Source organism: Panicum virgatum, chromosome 2K, assembly GCF_016808335.1.
Source record: "Panicum virgatum strain AP13 chromosome 2K, P.virgatum_v5, whole genome shotgun sequence".
NCBI lineage: Eukaryota > Viridiplantae > Streptophyta > Magnoliopsida > Poales > Poaceae > Panicum > Panicum virgatum.
Window position 1 is genome coordinate 18,718,083 of NC_053137.1, and position 23,753 is coordinate 18,741,835.

General features: G+C 45.3%; 2 protein-coding genes across 3 annotated transcripts; one reads left to right on the forward strand and one right to left on the reverse strand.

The window, feature by feature from the left end:
* Positions 1-4,758: 4,758 nt before the first annotated feature.
* LOC120669980 (photosystem I reaction center subunit IV, chloroplastic-like) lies at positions 4,759-5,857 on the forward strand. The gene is made up of 3 exons (XM_039949921.1): positions 4,759-5,182; positions 5,306-5,371; positions 5,509-5,857. The coding sequence occupies exons 1-3, from the start codon at positions 4,943-4,945 to the stop codon at positions 5,617-5,619; spliced, it is 417 nt and encodes a 138-aa protein (XP_039805855.1). The 5' UTR covers positions 4,759-4,942; the 3' UTR covers positions 5,620-5,857.
* LOC120669970 (ribosome biogenesis protein BOP1 homolog) lies at positions 5,824-14,289 on the reverse strand. Of its 2 annotated transcripts, XM_039949906.1 has the most exons (17): positions 14,115-14,286; positions 13,916-14,017; positions 13,551-13,705; positions 11,906-12,023; positions 11,387-11,488; positions 10,259-10,418; positions 10,021-10,129; positions 9,832-9,934; positions 9,563-9,713; positions 8,779-8,911; positions 8,595-8,701; positions 8,441-8,511; positions 8,297-8,357; positions 7,904-8,131; positions 7,667-7,751; positions 6,920-7,098; positions 5,824-6,541 (listed from the first exon to the last, which is right to left on the reverse strand). In XM_039949906.1, exons 1-17 carry the CDS (start codon positions 14,211-14,213, stop codon positions 6,456-6,458), a joined length of 2,049 nt encoding a protein of 682 aa, XP_039805840.1. In that variant the 5' UTR covers positions 14,214-14,286; the 3' UTR covers positions 5,824-6,455. The 2 variants fall into 2 exon arrangements, with proteins under 2 accessions (XP_039805840.1, XP_039805847.1); XM_039949913.1 differs by lacking the exon at positions 7,667-7,751 and having other exon boundaries at positions 14,115-14,289.
* Between the last annotated feature and the right edge of the window lie 9,464 nt (positions 14,290-23,753).

Here is a 23,753-nt window from a genome sequence, read left to right on the forward strand (position 1 = left end):
GGTGTTATCTCATCCTCAGGAGCACGGCAAACCCCGGGGCTAAAATATCCCTTCTGCTCATAGCTTTCAACTAAATCCTTGGTCGCCCATGACTGACCAAAAAAATGGGGTAGGAGGAGGCTTCTCGCGGGTACCCATTAGCTCCGAAGGATCAGCGTCCACGTTCGACAAATCTTCCTCCCCCTCACTCAACAGCCTCCTTTCCTCCTCCGAAGGTTCAATATCTTTGGATTCAATAGGCCTGGCAGTAACCATCAACCGGGCCATTCCTAAACAAACCCAGCGATCAGAGTCAGTAAAAAAAACTTACAAAGAGTTAGCAGAGCACACCACAAATTCCTATCTCTGGCTCATTTCAGCGCCTCAAAGGATGGGGCGAAACAAGTCGCTTTCACGACTCGAAGGATGGGGCGAATCGAAAAGCTCCACGTGTCAAAATAGACAAGCTGGCGAAGGTTCGCGAAAATCGTGAGCGTGAAAGCGACCCCTCCCCTTTTATAGGGGGTAACTTCGCACTGTTCACCCAACGGTAAAATCGAGAAGTCAGAACGACGGCGAATCAGGCCACGACGCGTGTAACAAAACACCTTCAGTTCACGCCCACCTCCGACCTTCGGGGGAGACGCTTTCGCATGAGTGTCTTGACCGATCTTTCTTCTTCGAGGGTTCGGCTGGTCGGAGTCGGACCTCGCCCATGAGGGGCTACTATTGGGGATCGCCCCCACGGAAAGGTGGCGAGACCCGAAGGTCTGCCGAAGGTTGTGACGCCCACTAACCATAAGGATCTTTTTTCCCTTTTTGTTTGGTAAAAACAGGGATGGCGATCAATCCCAGAAACCGAAGGTTCGGTGAACTCGTCAAGGCCATGTACCCGAAGGTGATATTAAGAATCTTCGGGATGCAATGGGTGACTAAGAGGCGGTGAACAATAGAGGCGGTTTATCACGAAGCCTGCCGAAGGTCCTCACCGAAGGTTGCCAAGTGTCATGAAACGTGTGACCTGGGTAGGAATGTCAAAGTTGAACTGTCTTACCTAGGGAAATTACCAAGTACCCCTGATGTAATCTCTTGACCCCCGGGGAAACCGGAGGGGTACTCTTGGAATGTTGTAACAAGGTTGGGGGTATAAATACCCCCTCCCACCCAACATTGTACGGGGTCGGACATTTGGAGAATTATTGTGCAATTATGATTATGCGATCAATTCTTTCGTGTTCTTCATTGTCTTGAATCTTCGTTTGTATTCTCTGTTTGGCGATCAAGCTCCGGATCCCAACAAGGCCAAAAAGTTTGATGAAAGGGAGGGGGAGATTGGTTTTGTCTACTAGAAACCACCAAAAGGTTAAACTTTTTTCACCAAACAGTTCTACATACCCACCATTCTATACATGCACACGCACACGTATATTTTTTGAGGTCCACACACCATTCATCCATGCACCATGCACACGTTTATTTCTTTCCATACAACGGCGATGATTATTTCCTTGCGTCAGCGTAATTGTCGTGATTGTTTCCTTGTTCAAAATTGACAAGCCGTGGAATAATCCAATTGCATTGGGCGCTAATGACGGTGCTTGACTTGTTTTATTTCCTTATTATTATGCACACGCACTCGGAAGGAGCGCGTTTGAGGCATTGTTCTTTTTCTGGAAGGAAAAAGAGAGTCCCGAGAATCCCGTTCCTCCGGCGTTTGACGCAAGCGTTGCTGCCTGCCCCAAGCTTCATGTTCGGCGGCGCAATGTTAAAAGGCCATTAGATAATTCAGGAGTCAATACGGTTGGTGGTGAGAACTCTATCATAAGTTTGTTTTTTCCCCTTTAAGCAATTTTACAATTTCTTTTCTCTACTATTTACTGCATTGTAATTCATGTTTTAATTGTAGCTTCTACCGATGGCGCCATTGAGCAGGCAGAGCGTAAGTGGCAAAAGGCAAGGGAGAGATGCAAACATGCCAGATGAGCTGAAGGCTGAGAAGAATGCAAAACGAAGGAAAGATTACCGTCATAGACAAGAAGCGAAACAACAAGCATCCAACACGATAGAGCAATCTGGTAATTAATAATCAATAAGATGATGGTGTGCACGTGCATCGTGTAGTATTTTGCTTAACCCCTTGGTTTGACAAGATATTGATATTACAGGCCCTCCGTCATCTATAGCCAGCTTAGTAAAACCGACTATTTCACACGGGATCGGACCAGATGAAGTCGGCGGCCAATATCTTGATGATGTCAGCCATGACTAGCTTCACAGAAATGAAACATATACATGCAAAGAAAGGAGTAATAATGGTTCTTTATGTGATCAAATAATTATTGAGAAGCTGCCAGCCATGTCATGTCAGGTACAAGTTCTTTAGAAAATTACCTACGTATACTTTAGTTGGTTTCATCATATTTTTGTAGTTAGTATTGTTCAAAATTTATAGATGGTGTTCAGAATCTCCCCCCATAGGAACGGAGAAAGAGAAAGAGAGGCAAAAGGCTAGAAAAAGATAAGCACAAATGACCGATGAGCAAAAATCCAATAAACTTGCAAAATGGCCGGAAAATTACAATCGTAGAAATAACAATATACATGGAACCAACTTGAATTTCCAGGGAAGCAGAAGATTTTCTACAGCTTCGACTCTATCGATGATGACTCACGTAACAATTGTCCTCTTTATTTTCTCAACTCGATTACCCCTAATGGGCTGCCCCTCGTGAGCTGAAGGTTAAGAAGAATTGTCCTATTGTATTGCTTCGTAATCTCGATCCTCATAATGGCCTCTGCAATGGAACTCGGCTGGTGGTACGGGGATTTCAAAATAATTCGATTGATGCTGAGATTGTCAACAGGCAGCATGCAGAAAAGAGGGTGTTCATACCGAGGATACCAATGTCTCCTTCAGAAGACCTCACTCTTCCTTTCAAGTTCAAGAGGAAGCAATTTCCCATCCGGTTGAGTTTTGCAATGACAATTAACAAGGCGCAGGGTCAGACCATACCTAATGTAGGTATCTATCTCCCTGAGCCTGTGTTTTCACACGGACAGCTGTATGTGGCGCTATCAAGAGGTGTATCTCGTGAGAGTACGTGGGTTCTTGCAAAGAGAAACATGAACATCGATCCTACTGGAAAGAGTACGAAGAATATTGTATACAAAGATGTCTTGAAATTGTGAGGTGGGTTTGTGCAACAGTTTTATATAACCGTCGGATGAAGAAATATGCAAAATTAAAGAAGGTTAGCTCCATACTTTCATCATATTCTTGCTCATCACAGCTCTATGTTTTAAAAAATGCACAAGTTGTTTGGATTGTTCCCAAAATAGTTGCTATATTATTTTTAAATATATCATATTTTAAATATAATTATTCTTTAAACACGTGCTTGTGGCACGTGCATCTCCACTAGTACATGAAAAAACAATTGAAATGATGGGAAATACCCATAATGGCAGTAGATGCAAGAAGCACATGTTTGGGATTCCAAAATTGCGAAATTGATATTTGAAATGGCAAATATGCAAACGCACGCGTCACCTGTGGAATCGAAAGAACTACCACCCGATAAGCACACCCGTAAGAAAGGCTGCACGCCAACCACGCCATGGAGATCGGATGGGCCGCCGATTTTTGGCCACCGTGGCCAGGCTGCGCGAGCGCCTCCCCCACCACGAATGTAATTTTACAATTTTCTCGTGCAAAGACGGACACACGTGTCACCGATGCAATCAAAAGAACTACCAGTCTACCACCCAGATAAGCACAGCCGTAAGAAAGGCTGACCGTGCTATGCCAACCACGCGATGGAGATCGGATGGGCCGCCGATTTCCGGGCACCGTGGCCAGGCTGCCGAGCGCCTCCCCCGCCACGAATGTAATCGGAGATTACTAGGCCTGGACATGCTAGAGATTGTGATCAAAAAGCTTATTTTCTTTTATGTGTCTTTGGTGGGTCCAAAAAAGCAAAGTGTACAATATAATGTGCTCCACTATTGTTACATTTCAACAAATGTATTCATACCCAACTTGAAGATTATTGTAAATTGTGGATTGTCGATCGTACAATCTCTAGGGAGAAAAACGGTTGAACATCCTTTTTGTTTTCTCTATTAGAACGTTTCCCACTGAAAAATAAAATGTTTCACTCATTTCTTTTCAAAACACAAGTACAGACGCACACTGAGGAAAGAAAAAGTTGTCCAACATGGCGAATATTGATTGGATGAAACATATCCGGCCGCGATGAACGAATCAGAAATAGCCAAAGACACTCTTTCACATACTCCCTCGGTCTCCAAATAAATGCAATTCTACAACTCAACATGCAAATAAATGCTAGATGTAAAATTACCAAAATACCACTTATCTTTTGTGATGAGTGGATGAGATATTAGTCGTGTTTTGTGAGAATCTTCTAGAAATTATGTTGTCTTTTGTGATAGGTATGTCAAAAGTTGCATTTTTTGTGGAACAAATTTTGAACTCTATAGTTGTATTTATTTTAGGACAGATGGAGTATGACGATGCGCTGAGGGCTGAAATGTTTCATTTTCCATCATCCAAAAAAAATATCATACCAAACATTGACTATATCTGGCTATACCCCACATGATAACCCCGAGCAGCAAAAAACACACACACACACGATCAAAGGATCCACACTCAGCGTGCGCGCACCACAATCTTCGGGCCAGAGTGGTAACGGCGCCAAGAAACCGAATCCTCCCCGCGGATAAGATGTGCCATGTGGCGGCCGGGCAGTGGGGGGAATCGCCCGGGGCGCCCGCCGCGCCGGCTGGGGATAATCCGCGCCCGTGCAATTTGAGGCCAGTACACCCTCGGGTCGCGTACACCTCAGTGACCTCACCCTCTCTCACTCACTCACTCTCTCCATCCAGCGCGAGAGGGGGCAGCAGGTCGGCAGCAGAGCGAGAGCGCGCGTGCCAGCCCATGGCGAGCACCAACATGGCGTCGGCCACCTCGCGGTTCATGCTGGCCGCGGGCGTGCCCGCGGCGGCGGGCAGCGGCGGCCGCGTCGGCTTCGCGTCGCCGCCCGGCAGGGTGCAGGGCAGGAGGCTCGTGGCGCGCGCCGAGGAGGAGGCCGCGCCCGCGGCGGAAGGGGAGGGCGCCGTGGCCACCAAGCCCAAGGCCGAGAAGCCGCCGCCGATCGGGCCCAAGAGGGGCGCCAAGGTTTTAGCTTCTACCGTCATCTGCTCATTAATTCACCAACAATTTAGTTAGTTTGAATGTTTGACGCAATCCGTTGCTTAATCTCTCACTCCCTGAAATTCTTGTTGTGCCGATGATCGCCAGGTGAAGATCCTGAGGAGGGAGTCCTACTGGTACAACGGGATTGGCAACGTCGTCACAGTTGATCAGGTTACTACTACTCACTGCCCTGGCTGTACTACAATAATCAACTGCCCTGATGATTGCAACACAAGAATGTCATGGAAACTCTATCGATAGCACAGGGGAAAAGGCAGTAAAATTGCGCATTTGATTTGTTGGTGCAGGACCCCAACACCCGCTACCCGGTGGTGGTGCGGTTCAACAAGGTGAACTACGCCGGCGTGTCCACCAACAACTACGCCTTGGACGAGATCCAGGAGGTGAAAGGAAAATGAGCCAGGCTGCCTCAAGGGCCGCCGTGCCCCCGTGTTGTCACTGTAGCCTGTGAAACGAGGGTGTTAAAGCTGCTGTGCTAGCGCGTCACGACATCTTGTGTGTAATAGCTTAATCTCTGTAATCATTGTGTAATTGCTTGCTTGCTACACCATGGACGGCTCAATAATCTCCTGCTCTTAAGCTGTTGTATTCTTTTCTTGTGATTTTGTACATGCACATAAACCCCTTTTCCTGTCACCGTTTGCGCCATGCTGGAAACTTGATCGGTACTAGCTACTAGAGTTGATGCAGCATAGATTAATATGTAGCTGCAGCAGCTACCAAGATCATGTTACTACAAATTAAAGCAACACACCAATATTACAGCGTCACCAAATTACTCAGCTCCAGTTCAACATCTGCTAGTTTCAGCTTTCACATAAACAACCCACCCTAAATCTGTGTGGCAGCAACTAACTGGCTTCTGGAACAGGTCAAGCCCGAGTCTTCGTATCTTCAAATGCTGTCATACCACTAACATTGATTTGGGATAGTTCAGAGTGTTCTTTCTGTATTCATGTTACACAGGTACATGTGTTTGGACTTCAAAACACCCTACCCCTCATGAATGTTTCTGTCTTCAAAAGCAGCCGTAAACATAACACCCTCAACTCATCCGCAACAAAACTGCAATCAAAACTGATGGTTTCACACGAGCACAACACTATCCACGCTCTTCTGGTAGGGACTTCATACCAGAATATAAGCTATCGTCACCATACGGAGACCATCGACACCCTACACGTTATACACTCATATGGCCTGGCAAAATCATGTATCATCCTTGCAGGAATGGTTAGTCACAGTATAGTCTAATCACCGAGTCAGCACCAGAAGTGAACAACCAAGGCTGTTTTGGATGGAACTTGCAGTCCAAAACCCCTGCAAACCAAGAAAATGGCATGAACCTGTATCAATGTAATAGACCAAAACCTAACAAAATATTTCTGTTAAAAGAAATGAAGCTCTTGGTTTGTCATGCCATGAATACCACCTTAGCACTCACAATGATGCCCCCCCACCCCACACACACACGCACTAAAGAGAAACTAAAACCACTCGATCCAATTGACATAGATGCAACTATTTTAATAACAGGAATTACAACTACAAAACAAAACGATGTGTAATGCTCTGGCCTTACAGTTGAGTTTAAGACCACTACCTGAACTGCATGGATGAAGACAAGAAAAAATCTAAGCAAGGGAACAAAAATCTAGATGAGAAGAGTGAAAATTAGTGAACCAATGCCATGCATACCTCTTCCATCAGAACTAGAATGGCCACGAAGAATTTCCAACGGTACAATAAGTGGGTTCTGGTTAAGATCAGAATAGACCATTCCATGACATACATAAGCAGTACAATCCTCTGAGGATGAGGCAAAAAGAGGGTACTTTCTGTGAAACGTAACACTGGTAATATCCTTTGAGTGGGTCCTGCAATTTAGCAAATAGGTTACTGGTATTGCAAATTGAAAAGAGCAGCAACAGAGTCAAAGACAAGACTGCCAGATAGAACGGCGGAACTTTACATGAAAAGAGACTGCTTTGACCTTCACAATGCAGTGGACAGAAAAAGGATGCTGATTGACAATTGCAAAACGTGCAGTATTCATTCAAGAAAAAACAATTGTAAAAGTGCAAGCAGTAACCACATCATCCAGGTAGCAAAACACCATGGTTTACCAATACTGCAACAGATTTATCAAAATATTAAGTTGGTAGAAGAAATTATGATCATCACACATTTGTGTGGGTAATCACGGTTATTTAAAGGAAGTGGAACACATGAAAATTAGCTTTTAAGATGCATCTCAATATTCATTTCCATTATTTTTCCACGGAAATAACTTCCAGTATCCAGACCATAGGAAGGTTCATATACCATGCAAAGAATTTAACAGTGTCTACATTGATAACCTGGGCAATGCATGCAGAGATCTTGAAAAAATTACTTGTCTTTTTATTTCAAAGAAAGGGGATTGAAATAAGAGAAGAATCATACTTTAAAGTCTTGTATGGTCGCGTTGATAGATCAGTATCAAACCAGCATAGTTTGCCATCTTTGCTTCCCACAATAACATTATCACCTACATAAAAGAAATGGGAAATAATCACAATACTCATAGAGCCAAAAAGTGATATTAACGTACCAACATGTACAATCAGTTCAAAGCAACTCCTTGGAGAAGTTCAAAATTTGAAAAACTACTATCAAGCTGACTTGTTAATTGTGACCTACCACCAGGATGGATCGAGATGGAGGAAATCTCACGGAGACCTGATTCCAGCTTCTTTACCAACTGAGCCTTTTGGAGATCATAAACCTGAACAAACTTCTTAGTAGCAACAAAGAACATCTTCTGACTTGGATGGAATGTTGCCACAACAGGAAGGCCTGGCAGTTTACGGAAAGGATGGTGCGAGTGCTTTTTTGAGAGCTGATGCAACAATACAGCTTTTGTATCACGTACAAAGGAATTAAGGTGTACAATTGTGTGGGAAATTAAAGGTGTGTATCATTGGCCCACATACCCAATCTGACCATGCATGTGAAAATAACTAAAAGTACAGACAGGCCACACTTAAAAAGAAAAATAAAACCAGAACATATGGAAATAAAACAAAAGGATATCACTTGGCACAACTGTGGTGAAGTAATCTCCCTTAAAATGCCAGTCCACATTTGACACAGCCTAAACAAGAGATAGACTGGTAAGCAAGAAAAACAAGTTATTAAGTTCAAGGTGAAAAAAATGGCTAACAATCTGTACCAGACCTTCTGATGAATCAAGGTGATTCCATCAAGTTTTTCATGTTTCATCCACCTCACAGCTGGTTTCTTACCATCTGCGGTATAATAATAGTATTTCAGAAGACTGGAGAAGGCAGTAATACACTGGAAACATTGATTGGCTAGCAATTCAACACACCGGTATCATCTTGAGGAGCCATTTCACCAATCTGGAGGAGCTCTTTTGCCCTCAATTGCACTTCTTCACTCCCCACCCCAGCGTTAAGAAGTAGCAGGTCATGTTCTCTGCACCAAATAAAATGAATGACAAGAATAAATAAAGCTTACAGACAGGAAATATGCTAGAACAGAAAATTGCTTACACAATAGCAGCAATAATAGGTCTATCAGGTGCAGGATTCCAGGCAATATGACGGACATCACCTCCAACATTCCAAACTTTAAGACAGCGACCAGTTTCAACCTCCCAAACACGAATTGTACCATCGGAAGAACCTTCAGAAAAGGAGCAATTGTAACTTAACAATGGAACACTCAGTTTTATGAAATGATCTTCTAAAGCAGAGAAACAGGCTCACGGCAGTGAACCCTACACGCCGCAGCTTACCCAATATTCCATGTGTACCTAAGCACAGCCCTTGATTTTACTGTCACCTTAGCAGTTGTATTCATTTTTCAAAAGCAACTTCGATTTACTACTTTGTGCATATCATACTAATCAATTTATCCCCCATATGAGAACTATCTGACTTGATTAAGAATACAAGTTTTGCTTAGTGGTTAAATTATGAGACTTTTCACCTCTGTTCCCATTTGAATCAACAAATGGTTTCCACTCCATATAAAAAATGAACTCTAGATTTCCCTGCAATGCCAAGCTGACCTAAATTCTGAACTTTTTCTTTATGGTACAATGATGAAACAACTATACAACTATTATTTTTGCGGAAGAAATACTGAGATTTACCTAGTGCTACTATTTTTAAGCAATGATATATGGAATAAAGAAATACTTCACGAGTACAATATCAGGGTTATTTATGCATTAGTTAATATCAGACCATTTGGGTATCAGAACGTTCTCTGCATGTACAATCAGATAAATACAGAAAACAATATTATAAAAAAATTATCAATAGTGCATACCAGATGCAAGCCACTGCCCAGTCATTTCAACTGAAATTGATTTCACAGGACCCGTATGGCCCTTGAACTCAAGGTAACAAGTTTTTGGGTATGGCCTCAAATCCTTTTTACTTGGTAACTTGGGCTTGAGTGACTCAGGATCAATATTTATCTATGGAGTCGTCAAATAATTGGTGCAAATTAGAGACAAATAGTTGGTGCAAATTAGAGACAAATAGTGTCTTTCAAAGAAATAATTGGTATGAAAATAACATAGGGGCTCTACTTACGCGCTTTTTGCGGGTTCTAGGGCATAGATACAGATCTAGACATCGATCAAAACCTTCCCTCAGTGCCTTCTCATATGCAGGTACACTTCGAAGGGACTCAAATCTGGTGAAGTAAATGACTCAAATGTCAAAATACTTAGACAATGTAAGACAATGGACAAAAAGAAGGAAGCACGACGGATATAATACCGTTTTGGAATAAACTTCGGACGATCCTCCTCATACATAAGCTGGTATGAATCTATTTCCTCTTGTGTGGGAATGTATTCAACAGAAGGATTATATGACTCTTCATGACCTGATATTCACCATAAAAGATCAATAGAATTTCCAAATGTATATGAAGACTCAGTGAAAACATGTTCTCAACAATTTCTGAATGATTATTATAGAAGTGACTAATTCTGAAGAAAGAATGAAAAAATACCTGGTAAATTAGGTTTTGGAGCAGGAATGTAGCTCAAGCCTTGCCGCTTATTATCTGCTGTATCAGTTTCATCTCCCCACAATAGATATAAGTTAGGTTCCTCCTTTGGCTTATCAAACTTTATCCATCCATTACGAATGGCTCTTACAAGCTTAACAACCTGCCACCAGAACACATGAGCTCAAATTTCTGAAAGGTGCACAAATGAATGCAATAAAATCACAGAGCAGCTCAAGAGAGAAGATCCAAAACAAGTCCTGTGGTCACTGAAATAACCATGCAGGATCCACAACACAAAAGTTTACCTGTTCAAACAAAAAAGAAGCTGCACAACAGAATGATAGCAAGTTTTGTCAGTTCACAAATTCACTAGTGAATGCAAAACTCAAACACAACAGTAGTGAATGCATAACTCAGTCAAACCACAACTGACTGTTACTTCCTAAAAATGTGGTATTTTCAAAGATGAGAGGCCCTAGGTGGACTCGAGCATTTCATGTGGAGTGGAATTGATCCCAAAGAATCAGGCTAATTCTAAATAAATTAGTTACTGTTGTTGAAGATATGATTGCACCACCGCTTGGAAGCCCGTTTAGTGGCGTTCATCTTTTATGACCCAAGGAATAATAAAAGGCTGCCAGCTAGCAAGGAGCTGCTTAGGCACTGCATAGGAAACCAAATATCTTCCAGGCAATAGCAAGTGAATGAGTGATGGCATGTGTGACTATATTCTTTTAAATGTTTTTCTTCGTGTAAGTCTATGCTATTAATAGAGTTGAACCACCAAGACATGCGGATTACCCCCCATAATCAGTCAGGACATCAACACCACCAAGTGCCTATCCACTACCTAGGCACCTTTTATTTTATCAGCTAGGTGCCAAACTTTAATATCTAGGTGCCAAACACCACCAAACGCTGGAATACAAGAAGATGAATTTAATATCTCACTCATGACTATTCATTAGATCATCGCATTTAAAACACTGCTCAATGGGAACAATTATTATAATGAATCAGTACATAGAGATCTGGAAAGAACTAAGAACTACAACATTCATACAACCAGTCAGATAGACAAAGAAAATGATCTAACAAAATAGGATAGAGATGAAATGCAGGATATACCTTCTTCTGCTCCCACTTTGAAGGCACAAATCGCCTCTTTGGCTCAGGAGCACTAGAAAGCGGATGGCCTTTATCCTCATACTCAAACCAATCAACATAATCCTAAAACATAAAAGTCTATCAGCATGTTGCATCCAGATACTATAAACACATAAGCCAAAAAAAAAGGGAGAAATCATTGAATTGTAAAAGAACAATTCATTTGCATGAATCTGGATAGCATTCATTGGCACCATGGATAACAAATTCAAAACTATGTATATCTGTACAGGTTATTATCAACAGAACTAAGTTTAAGTTATGCACTGACCATATGTTGGCAAAGAATCAGCAAGCTTTTTCACATAGTACTTAAGCTAACAAGTAACTGAGTTCTCATTAAAGTTATATATTGAAATCATGTGCATATGTGTTCAGTCATCCACAAAGATAATATTAGGCCACTTGGCGATCATTCATTTGACTTCTAAACACAGCACCTTAAGTAACTATATAATAGATAATGATTGCAGTACTTACTGGATATGGATCAACATTGGCATGTGGAGTCTTTCCCTTTAACAATCTGCTAATTATCTTAGCCTCTTCCTTTGTAATCTGAACCTCCTCATCATTATACTCATCATAGATCTTTCTCCTACATTTGGTGACAGAGAAAATAGATTATGGGATTAAATTAAATGAGCAAAGAAAATGATACTAATACAGAAAAACAAATGGTACAAGGTGTAAAGACAAAGAAATGGTACAAGTAAACAATCAGATACATCTGCTAATTGGCACATGGAGATACAAATTTTCCATATTTGAATAGTTACAGTTTCCAAGAGGTTCTAGAATATTCTGGAAAAATCATAGAGGTGTATAGTCTGGAGCACCGAATCAAAATGATTGTAATAAACTTTCTTATTGCATGTTCTTAGACAAATTATAAATGTACAGAAATGTCATGCAGCTAGATTGGATCAAAATTGGTGAATTTCAAGGACTTTTCCACTCCGTATCTTGTCCTGTTGCAAGATTTACAGATGTAAAAAAACGTCAGGTAACTAAGCCTTGTTATTTGCAATTTTTTTTCATGAATATACAGGAGATCCGCATATCATTGCATTAAGAGAGAAGAAAGACAAAGTAGACAGGTAGAAAGACTGAACACAATCTCATCAAGAACATCAATCAACAGTGACCTTTAGTTTGTTACACAGACAAAAACAAATGACCAGGCAACGTCTTACACAACCAAAAGGCCAAAACATACTCTTAAATCTATAGCAGTTGAAAGCCCAAACTTTTACATCAGATAAAATAAAGAATTTAAGGTATGGTTTTTGCAGTAATAACCAAAAAGATGGTCAAATACAACAAACATATGTTCAGTGGCGCTCTAGACTCTAAAAAAGGCTAAGGCCCAACCCACACGCAGGATGAGCCTACAAACATGTACAAACTCTTTGGCTTCCATCCTCGCTTCACCCGAAATGATGAACCTAGAGCTGCTAAATTTTGACCGTTAAGTATACATTTTCTACTGCTGTACACATCATAAAGCCTCAATGGGTCTAATAAAACATTACAACATTTAGACCACACAAAACACTGTAACTGGGCCGGGGTGTAGACAAGGATAACTAGTGAAAATATCATACAGGTCACCATATCGATCAAGCAAAGATGAGACTAACACAAGTTATTACCCCATCGATCACAATGAATTTGTTGAAATCAGTTGTAGTTAGATTAAAATAGAAAATAAATCTTTAATGTGGAAAATCTCATGTATAATAAGCCTAAAGATGTTATAACTCCATAGTCTCCAGGAATACAATTTTGGCCACAAATTGTTGATCCTAACATGCTAAAAGTACAATGGAGAAATTAGCACAGCAACACTCCAAAAATGTGTAAATTAGAAAATAGCTCCCAATGCAAGCTTCATAAGTTCCAGGGCAACTTGTTTGTGATATGTTGATGTTATTTTCCAGTCTACAAAACTCCTATTAGGTTACCAACCACAATGGAAATCATCCCAAATGATAAATCTGCGGCAATATAAACATGCGCCATTGCCATGGGACCATTCTCAAAGCTAAATCATTCATCAATTCAATAGCGGTCAGAATTGATAAAAGCTGATTGAGTGCAGCGGAGCAAGCTCAGGCATTACCAATTCTTGTTGTCATCCGCGTTCCTAAGGTAGGCTTCGATCCGGCCCTCCCTATCGCGCTTCTTGATCTTCCTCCCCTCAATGTCGTACCCAACGTGCTCCTCGTCCTTGTACCACTCCAGAGGCACGTCCCCCACGGTGTTCCTTGGCGCCACCTGCAAACAGCAGTAACAACTAGCTCACTTTGGCCCCAAATACTAGGCAAGCAATACAAAGCACGCACGATTCGCAGCTTCAGCAGCTCAAATACAGTAACTACTAGCTCAATGCAACCTCAAATACTCAGGCAAGCAATACGGAGCAACGAAAGAGTCTGCGAATCAGCAGCTTAATTAACTCCAGCACTTAGAAAGCGAATGCCTCACCTCATCCTCCGACGAGTCGCTCTCTTCTGCCACCACCTCGTCGGACTCGGCGTCGGAGCCGGAGCCGGAGTCGGAACCGCTGTCCTCGAACGACAGGGACTCCTGCAGCCCACGCGGAACCCCCAAAAACTTGCTCAAAAATAGAACGCCGCAACCAAAAAAAAAACATCAGGGACAAAGGCGTCAAAAACTCTCCCACCTCGTCGTCGTCCTCGGACCACTCGCCGTCGCTCCACGAGGAGTCGTCGGCGGAGAGGTCGTCGCCCTCGTGCTCGCGCTCACCCTCGCCGCGGCCCATTTTCGGTGCCGGAAGGCTCCGCGTGCTGCCGCGCTGTGGCTGCGTAGGAGAGGAGGAGAGCGGCGGCGGGGGCCGGGGGAGGGGATTCGCGGCGGGCGGCGGAACGGTTGTTGGATGGGCCGGGCCACTCACAAGTTGTGTGCCCACAGCCCATACCCACTTCTGAGCCCATCGGATAATGGGCCCATCCTCATGGGCCTGCCATCCTTGTCTACTCTCTCATACATCTTCAGTGCTTCTGAAATCTGTAAAAAGATTTTATCAATACACATTACTTTTTGAAGTAAACTGAAATTAAGTTAAAAGAAAAGTAAACACATATGACATACCATGTCTTTCATGGTTGTTCCACTTTGATTCCTACAATCAATAGCGTCGTAGCATGCACAGAACTTGTTTACAGAAGCCTGAATTGCTAACCACCGATGCATAATGGAACTCTCTATCCTCACAGCGGTAGTTTTCTTGTGCTTCTCAAAAAAATCATGAACTCTCCTAAAAAATGAGGTACGAGTTTGGTTGGCCCCATTAATGGGATCTTTGCTAATGTTCAACCAGCCCGAGCATATAATTTCATCTTCGTCAGCACTAAAATTTTTTGTTCTCTTCGAACCCTTTGAACTGCGACTTGTCTACACCTCCACAACGGCTTGTTCTACTTCTTGAGTACTCTGATTGTTTTGTGTGGACGAAATGTTGAGGTCGTCCAAACCAGGAACAACACCATTATCTCCATCGAGAAGAATGTCCGTCAAGAATGCATCTCCATCCATCTATGAGTATTAAAATTAAACAAATTTAGTTTACTACAGAACATAATCACTTGAATTGTCTACAACTTCCATTGTTGCCGCGGCCCTGGCGTACAGCCACACCATTGCCGAACATGTAGACAACCCTAGGTAGCAGAAGAAGAAATCTAGGACGGTGGACATGAACCCTAGGGGGCAGAAGGGATCCATGGAGGCGTACCTGAACAAGACAGCATGGATGATCTTCCATCTGCAACCCTAGGAGGAGCAAGATGATCGCCAACTCGTCACGACGGCGGCACACGCTATTCTGTCTCGGGAACAGAAAGAAAGGTGCGCGAGGGAGGAAAGAAGAGGCCGGGCGGAAGTTTCCCACGCGCGGGAGGAAACAGATCGCGCGGACGAGGGGGGCGATGCGCGGACTCAACTCGCGCGCATATTTGCGCGAGTTGGACCCCGGATGGGCAACTTGGCAAATTTTGCCAAGCCATATGAAACGACCCGGGTTTTCGAAAGAAGAACCCGAATCCCTGTATCATCGTGATAGTCCCTGGATCAGTAGCTATCACATACAGAACTCATTTCAGGCAGTAAATCAGTTCATACTCACTTAAAACAGGTTCAAACATGGATTTAATCATTACAAGATCCGTGGGATCTGCAGTACGAATTTATTACAAGCCCATTGGGCTAAATGGAACAAGCAGAAAACGGAAACGGTAGCTGGTCTTCAGGCCATCCTTCATCTCGAACTTCAACTCCACAGGCAGCACTTGAGCGTAGCACGGGCTTCTAAGCTTCAATCATACCATCCGTCGTTGTTGGCGTCGAACTCCTGATCGGACCCTGCATCTTGCCAAGCTATCCCCAAGGACGGGATAGGTTCACGTCACCATCCGTATGCAAGCTTTAAGTGGATGCAATAAGGTATAAAAAGTAACCAAGGGTAGGCTGAGGTTTCCTTTGCAAGCACAAGTATACAAATATCTATCATCTGTCACTCTCCGACACGGGCCATACCGGCACCGGTCAAATCCCGGGGCGGTGCAGGAACTCCCTCTCCCTGCACCTCATCTGACTCCACAGGGGGAAGTGTACTAGAGGGAGGTAGAAATCAGGGTTTACTACTCTAGATGAAGTAACAGATAAGTAGGAATGTACATGACTGAGTACACGGCTATACGTATAGTTTTCACCCTGCAGGGGTTGTACACCTGTACCCACTCGCCCCGTCGCCAGCCAGCAGACAACTCCGACTGACTCCAAGGCACCGGTCTACTGAGAACGAGACTAACCGCTACGACACCATCCTGTCCCCCCAGGTTGGGATGCATCCTCTCGCAAGAGGTCTCCCTGGAGTTGTGTGGCCCCACCCCTTGCCATTCGGAGTTTATACAAGGCCCATGCTACTCCCGCATCGGGCCTCCCCCGCACATACCCTACTTCTAACAGGTCTGGTGACGCGCATAGCTAGCTCGGACCGGGTCCACCCATATAATGGATAAGTGGTGTGCACGTTTACAAAGTCCCACAAATCATAGTTACCGCATATGTCCATAAGAGCCGGGGCAAGCACTCCTCACGCGGTCCTCCGCAGTGGTCCGCCAAAGGCACCCATAACAGGTATTGCCTCTCCTTGGGCACCCATAACAGGTACTGCCCCTCCTTCTCTTCTCTTCCTGCACCCGCCACAGGTGCTCCCCAGAATGTGCCCAATACACATTCCCCGCCAGTAGCTTGCCCCCGCTAAAAGCCCTATCTCTGGCTCCTCACAAAGTAGGTCTCATGCATGCCAAGACTATCATATCATGGAATTCCCATACCCATACACTCTCATAGTAGCCAAAGCATCCAAGAATCAATCAAGGTATAGGGATGCAAGGAATACGGTATAAGTAGGCCATGCAGGCTCATCTCACACACACACAAGTAAAGCGATAGCATTTCTAGCAAGCAATGCCTAATAGGAATTCAAGTCATAGATGGGCGTGAACCTGGGTGCTCCTCGTAGAACTCCTGAGACTCCTGGTAGTCCTGGTCATCGGTCTTCTCTTCAGCAGCAGGACCTAATTGTAATTACATATTACTATAGGGGCCAAAGTGCAAAAATGCACAAAATTACCCAAATAAGATCCAACTCACAACAAAACCTACTCTAACGCGTAGATCATGATTTTAGAAGAATTATGAAACTGGTTTCATAATTTTCGGAGCTCCGGTTGATTTATTATGATTTTCTGAAGCTTAAAACAATTTCTGGAAATAAACAAAGGTTTTCGGAAAAACAAAATCACACAGCGCGACACGTGGCAACACCAGGGAGTGCCACGTGTCCTGCTGATGTCAGCATGACGTCAGCACGGGGTCCACCAAATGCTGGCGTCATCATGGCCTTTGATGACGTCAGCGTTGACGGGTCAACGTTGACCAAGTCAACGGTCAAACTGGGTCCACGTCCAGGTGGGGTCCACATGTCAGCGGCACTGGGTCACTGACCAGTGGGTCCCGCGTATCAGGTCCGGGTAAAAGAAAAAGAAAAAAGAAAAGTCGAAGCGGTACTGGGCTCAAAAGATAGCGGGCCGGCTCAAAGGCCCAACAACGGCTCGGCTCGGTCTGCGGGCTGGCTACGTGGGTCGGCTCGGATCTAAGGCCGGCTCGGCTCGGCTCGGATCAGCGATGGCAGGCCGGCTCGCGTTGCTTGACTTGGCGGACTGGATTGGGTCGGCTTCTTGGGCCCCGAGGCAGGCGGCGGCCCATTCCTTCTTCCTCTTCTCTCTTCTTCTTCTCTTCACCTCCTTCTCGTTGACGAAAAGGGCCCGCAGGTCAGCACTCCTCCTCCTCCTCTCGCTGGCTTGCGAATCCCGGTCGACGGCGAGGTCTTCGAGTGGCGAGTGGCTTGGTCCAGGCTGGGTCAGGCTGCTCCGACGAGGCGAGGCCAGGCATGGCGGCGGGTCGAGGGGCGCGCGCGGGCACTGGTTTGCCAGGCCGCGGCGGAACGGCGGTGACGAGTGTCACGGCCGGGTCGAACAGGGTGCGGGGCGTGTGCGTGGTGAGGGCGTGAGCACGCACGCGCGCCTGGAAAGCCAAGGCGCAGCACGGCGGCGAGAGCAGGCAGGGCGAGGCGGGGCTACTGCGTACGCGCGCGCGAGTCCAGGCTCGGCCGCACAGCGACGGCGGCGGGACAAGGGAGTAGGGCTCGAGCGCGCGCGGCGTCTGGACTGTTCCAGAGCCGCGGCGGGGTCTAGGAAGGCGAGGCGACGTCGTGCGATGTGCGCGCAGCCACGGCGAAGCATGGCGCGTGGCCAAGGCCGGCGGAACGGCGGCCAGGCGGGCTGGCAGGCTCCAGTGCTAAAGAGGGGCGGCCTTGCTCTGGGCTCGCGGGGGTGCGCACACGCACACGGGTCCTTGGCCTTCCGAGGCCGCGCGCGGCCGTGCGGCCAAGGGGCCACAGTGGCGCTGGGTAAAGGAGGCGGCGGGTTGCGTGGTTCCTTGGCGGCGCGTCGACGGGCTCCTGCACAAGACGGGCGTGGGTGGTCCTAGGGGGCTTGCTACAAGGTTCCTCGGTGACAGAGGCACACCGGCAGCACACAAGGGAAAGGCGAGGAGCGGCGGAACGGCGACCTACCTCTCAGATTGGGGAAGAACACGGCGACGCAGAGGCGAGGTGAGGCCGTGGCAATTCGATGCGGTGCCGTGCCGAGCAGCTGCGGCGGTGTAGGCGTACGGGCGCTGGCTCGACAAAGCTCCGTCGGGCGGCGGTGTCCTTCTCCTCTTTCCCTTCTTGCTCCCGCGTTCCTCTGCTTCTCTCCTCTGTTCTGGGCTCGATTAGCGGCGGCGGAAGGGGAAAATATTTCCCCGGGCTAGGGTTTAGGGCTAGCGGCCGGACGGGGCTTTATAGGCGGCGCCGCGAGGTGGCTTGTGCCCCACGGCGGCACGGACGCTGAGGGGGACGGTCGTGATGTGATGGCCGTGGCGCGGGGCGATGTGGCGGCCATCCAGGGCTTCCGCGGAGGGGCTTGGCGCGCAAGGCAAGGGGAACAGGGCAGCGCGCTTCGCGGCGGGCATCGCGGGCATTTGCTGGCGTGGCGGGCGAGGCTGTTGCCCCTCCTTGGTGCGGAGCGAAGGCACGCGCGCGGGCAGGTGGAGCGGAGCAGGGCGGCGTCGTCTGTGCGGAGGAGAAGAACAAGGGAGGGGAAAGCTGCAGGTGGGGTAGACCTGTCAGCGACAGCGGGTAGAGGAAAGAGGCGAGGCAGTGGTTTGGGCTGGAGGCGCGCGGGTGTGATGGGCTGGGGTGATGGTGTCGGGCTGGCCGTCCGCGCGGGGCAGGCCGGAGCGGGAAAAAAGGGCTGGGCGAGGGAAGGCGAGCGGGGTAGGCCGGTGCAAGCGGTGGTGCTGGGCTGGCGTGGAAACGGGCTGAGGAGGGCAACGGGCTGGGTAGGCTAGGTGGGCTGGGTTTGGTTAACAGGTTAGCAGGCCTGTTAGATGTTAGCTGGGTTTAGCTTTTGAATTAAGTTTGAATGGCCAAATTCAAACTTAATTCCACACAATTCAAACAAGATAACATTAAATCCAACTTGAGTTCAAATAAACAAGGTAGGTCCAATAACTCCAAATAAATCATACTAACAATATTGTCCTTATATTTATTTGGTTTTAAATTCTAGGAATTTTGAGATAGAGAAGAAGTCATTCTTAGATTATTCTAGCTATTATCACTTCCACACAAAAAGTTTTTGAAAACTCGTATTTTCGGAATATATAACATTTCGTAAAAATTACGGGATGTTACACCATATGCCAAACCATTGGAGAGTAGATTTCAGAGATTTTGGCAAAATTTTAGGATGAAAAGTGCAGATGCCAAACCGTTAGAGATGCTCTAACCCGAGCAAATACTAATTTGCAGAGATCGGAAAGAACCAATCCTACGAAACGGCAGAGTTTATGCAGAGTTTATGAGAAATAAATTGCTGAGACCAACCCATGAATCGTGCAAATAAAGAGATAGGGAGAAAGGAAAATCGAGAACACATTGCTGCAGAAAATGGGATCCTATTCCGAGAAGATAAAGAAGCAAACCAAACAAGGGCACTCCAGTGTATGGAAAAAGCGAACCGAGATGAGGTCGATTCGAATCATCAACACAGCGGCAACTGAATTGTTGCCATTAGAGTAAAAAAACAACGTGCGCACACGACTCCGCTCAGGGCAGCTCCAGTGTAAAATTAATTCTGAAGCGTGTCAGAAAGTTTGGTGCTCGAAGTAAACTTCGGTGTGTAGGACCCACGCTTTATTAAAGTAGGAGAAAAGCAATTCAACAAATATTTTTCTCTGCGTGTCAGCTCTTCTATAATTCTGGAGCTCAGCTGCTATCCCGTGAATATTCTCACCGCGCGGCAGCATATATTTTATTCAGCTCAGTTCGACTTGTTTGCGGAGTGCGATTTTTAGTATGACAACCATGGTTCCATATTCACTGTGTTCCATTGGATTTTTCACCTCCACGGTTCAATTTTTCATATACTGGGGCTGCCCTCATGAGCTGCTGGAGCTGCATTTTTAATTTAGTTGGCTGCTAGCCACTAGTGTGAGGGGAGGCTTCTAGGCGATTGAGCAAATTTTTTCGGTTGGTGGGCCATATAAAATTGATGTCGACATAGCTAGGATCGAACACTAGTATTATTCGACTTAGCTAGGATCAAACACTAGTATTATTCGACTTGTGTGGTCAGAACGATCCGGGCCAACATTGGAGCTGCCCTAAGAGCATACCCACTCCTGAGCCCTTCTTTAATAGGCCTACAAGCTGGCCAGAAATTTCTATATAGTTGGGTCGCTGACCCGAGCAAATAATTTGCAAAGATCGGAAAGAACCAATCCTACAAAATGGCATAGTTTATGAAGAAAAAAGTTGTTGAGACCAAACCATGAATCATGCAAATAGGAGATGGGAAGAAAGAAAATTGGGAACATATTGCTACAGAAAATGAGATCCTATTCTGAGAAGATAAAGAAGCAAATCAAATAAGGGCACCCCCAGTGTATGGAAAAAGCGAACCGAGATAAGGTCGATTCAAATAGTCAACATAGTGGCAACCGAATTGTTGCCATTCCCATTAGGGTAAAAAACAACGTGTGCAAACGAGTCCGCTCAGAGCAACTCCAGTGTAAAATCGATTTCGCTCTGCCAAATAAAAGGCATGTCAAAGAGTTCGGTGCTCGGAGTGTAAACTTCGGTGTGTATGATCCACCATTCAATGATAGTAGGGAGAAAGCAATTTAAAAAATATCTCTCTCTGCGTGTCAACTCTTCTCTAGTTCTAGAGCTCAGCTCCTGTCCCACCGCACGACAGTATATATTTTATTCAGCTCGCTTCGACTTGTGTGCGGAGTGGGATTTTGAATCTGACATCCACGGTTCGATGTTCACTTCGTGTTCAATTCGATTTTCCACCTCCACGATTCGAATTTTTTATACACTAGAGCTACCCTCATGAGCTGCTGGAGGTGCATTTTTTAATTTAGTTGGCCGCTGGCCGCTGGCGCAATGGGAGGCTTTTCATGTGATTGAGCAATTTTTCCAGTAGGCGGGCTCTATGAAAATGATGTCGACGCAGCTAGGATCGAACACTAGTATTATTCGACTTGTGCAGTCAGAACGATCCGAGCCAGCACGGGAGCTGCTCTAAGAGCATATTCTCTGGTTCCATATCTTTGATCTTCTGCGGCACTGGAGGTGCCTTAAGAGCATCTTCACTGTTTCCAAGTTTTGTACCACCGTTTCCAAGTTTTGTATCTTCAATAGTTGTGTGCGTCTCTCAACAACCATTTCACTCTATTAAGAGCATCTCCAACAAATTACTTATCCATCTATCCAATATTTAAAAACTATCATTTTGATAATGTAAGGTACTCTAGCATATTACCTCTAATACCAAAATATTTTTTTATAATCCCCCCCCCACACACACACCCACCTAGGGATGGCACCCGCAGATGTGGGTGCGGGTTTGATGAAAACCCGCCCGTAGGCAAACTCGCGGGGTTGGAAAAAACCCGCCCGCAGGTAGACCCGCGGGTGCATTTCTACACCCGCACCCGCACCCGCGGGTTTCGGGCGGGTTTCGGGTGCCCGCGGGTGTGACAAAAGATATAATAAAAATGCACAAGTCCTTTAATTTAAATAGTCAAACATTACATTTCTATAAGTAATAAGGGCAAACTAACAACAAATTTCCAAATTTAAAGTATTAACGACAAACTAACAATAAATCTATAAATTTTTGTGCTCATTTTATAGTTAGGATAGTTGGAATAAGCCTTACCTAAGCACGTTGGGTTAGAATTTCTTTGTTTGTGGATGGGTGCGGGTCCACCCGCGGGTGGAATCTCAAACCCGCACCCGCAATACGCGGGTGCGGGTGCGGGTCCACTCACGGGTGGAATATCGAACCCGCACCCGCACCCGTCGGGTCTAAAATCCGCGGATACCCGCACCCGCGGGTGCAATTGCCATCCCTACACCCACCCACCCACTCTTACTTAAATGAAGGTGATTCCCCCATCTACACTATCAATTATGTAATCTACTTCAACGCTCACTACATCGAACACAAAATGTATTATTGGTGATGGAGAGAAAAAAAAACATACTCCCACTCACCAGGAATGTAAGGCATTTCATTCATTCTAAATCAAAGTAGTCTAAGTTTGATCAAATTTATAAAAAAATATTAACATCTAACACATCAAATAAGTAAATTATAAAAATATATTTCATAATGGATCTAATTATTCTCATTTGATATTCAAAATATTATTACTCTTTTCTATAAATAATCAAACTTAGACTACTTGAACTTATGGTAAAGCAAAATATATTTCATTTCAGGATGGAGGGAGTATAAATTATGAGATATGGATAATCTACCGGAGATGCTCTAGGAGCAACTTTAGTGCACTGCATCATGTGTTGTGTTAACACAGGACCCACTGTAGCGAAAATGGCCTCTCATGCCATATTTCAATATAATATTTTGGCGATTGATGACACACACAATTGGACTAATGTGATTGTTAAGATGACTATTCTCAGGCTTTTAGGTTCAAGTGATGACAAAGAGAAGAGAGGCGTAGCTAGGCCCGTAGGGCCACCCCTACGGGGGTCGAGGGGGAGCCGCCCCTCGCGGGTCTCAGGGCAGCGCCCTGAAACCTCTTCGGTCCAAAGGACAAGAATCGAAGAGACTGTGAAGAAATTCAATACACCGGTTGAACCGATGTTAAGGAAAAGACACACGCCGGTGTAATTGTCCAGAAGCTGGAAACTGAAGATACACTCACCGGATTAACCGACGTTGAAGAAAATGCATACGTCGGTGCATTGCCAAACGAAGATCGATGAAAATACATACACCGGTTGAACCGACGATACATCGGTAAATTGCATCGGTTCAGTTGTCCAGAGAGGTGGTTTTTGGAGGAATGTGAAGAAGTTACAATCACCGGTTAAACCGACGCTAATTTTACATACACCGGTTGATTGCATCGGTTAAACCGGCATTACACCGGTTGATTGCTAACGGCTAGTTTTTCAATTAGCAGTTTATATACACCGGTTGAACCGATGATGGCTTTTGGGGTACGTCGGATTAACCGGCGTTACGCAGTTTTCTGGCAGCTTTTCTCCAACGGCTATATTTGCTTATGCTGCCTATATATACCCCCAAGGCCGGGTCATTTGAAGGTGCTGGAGTTCAAGGAAGTATACAAGAGCTAAAGATCATCTCCA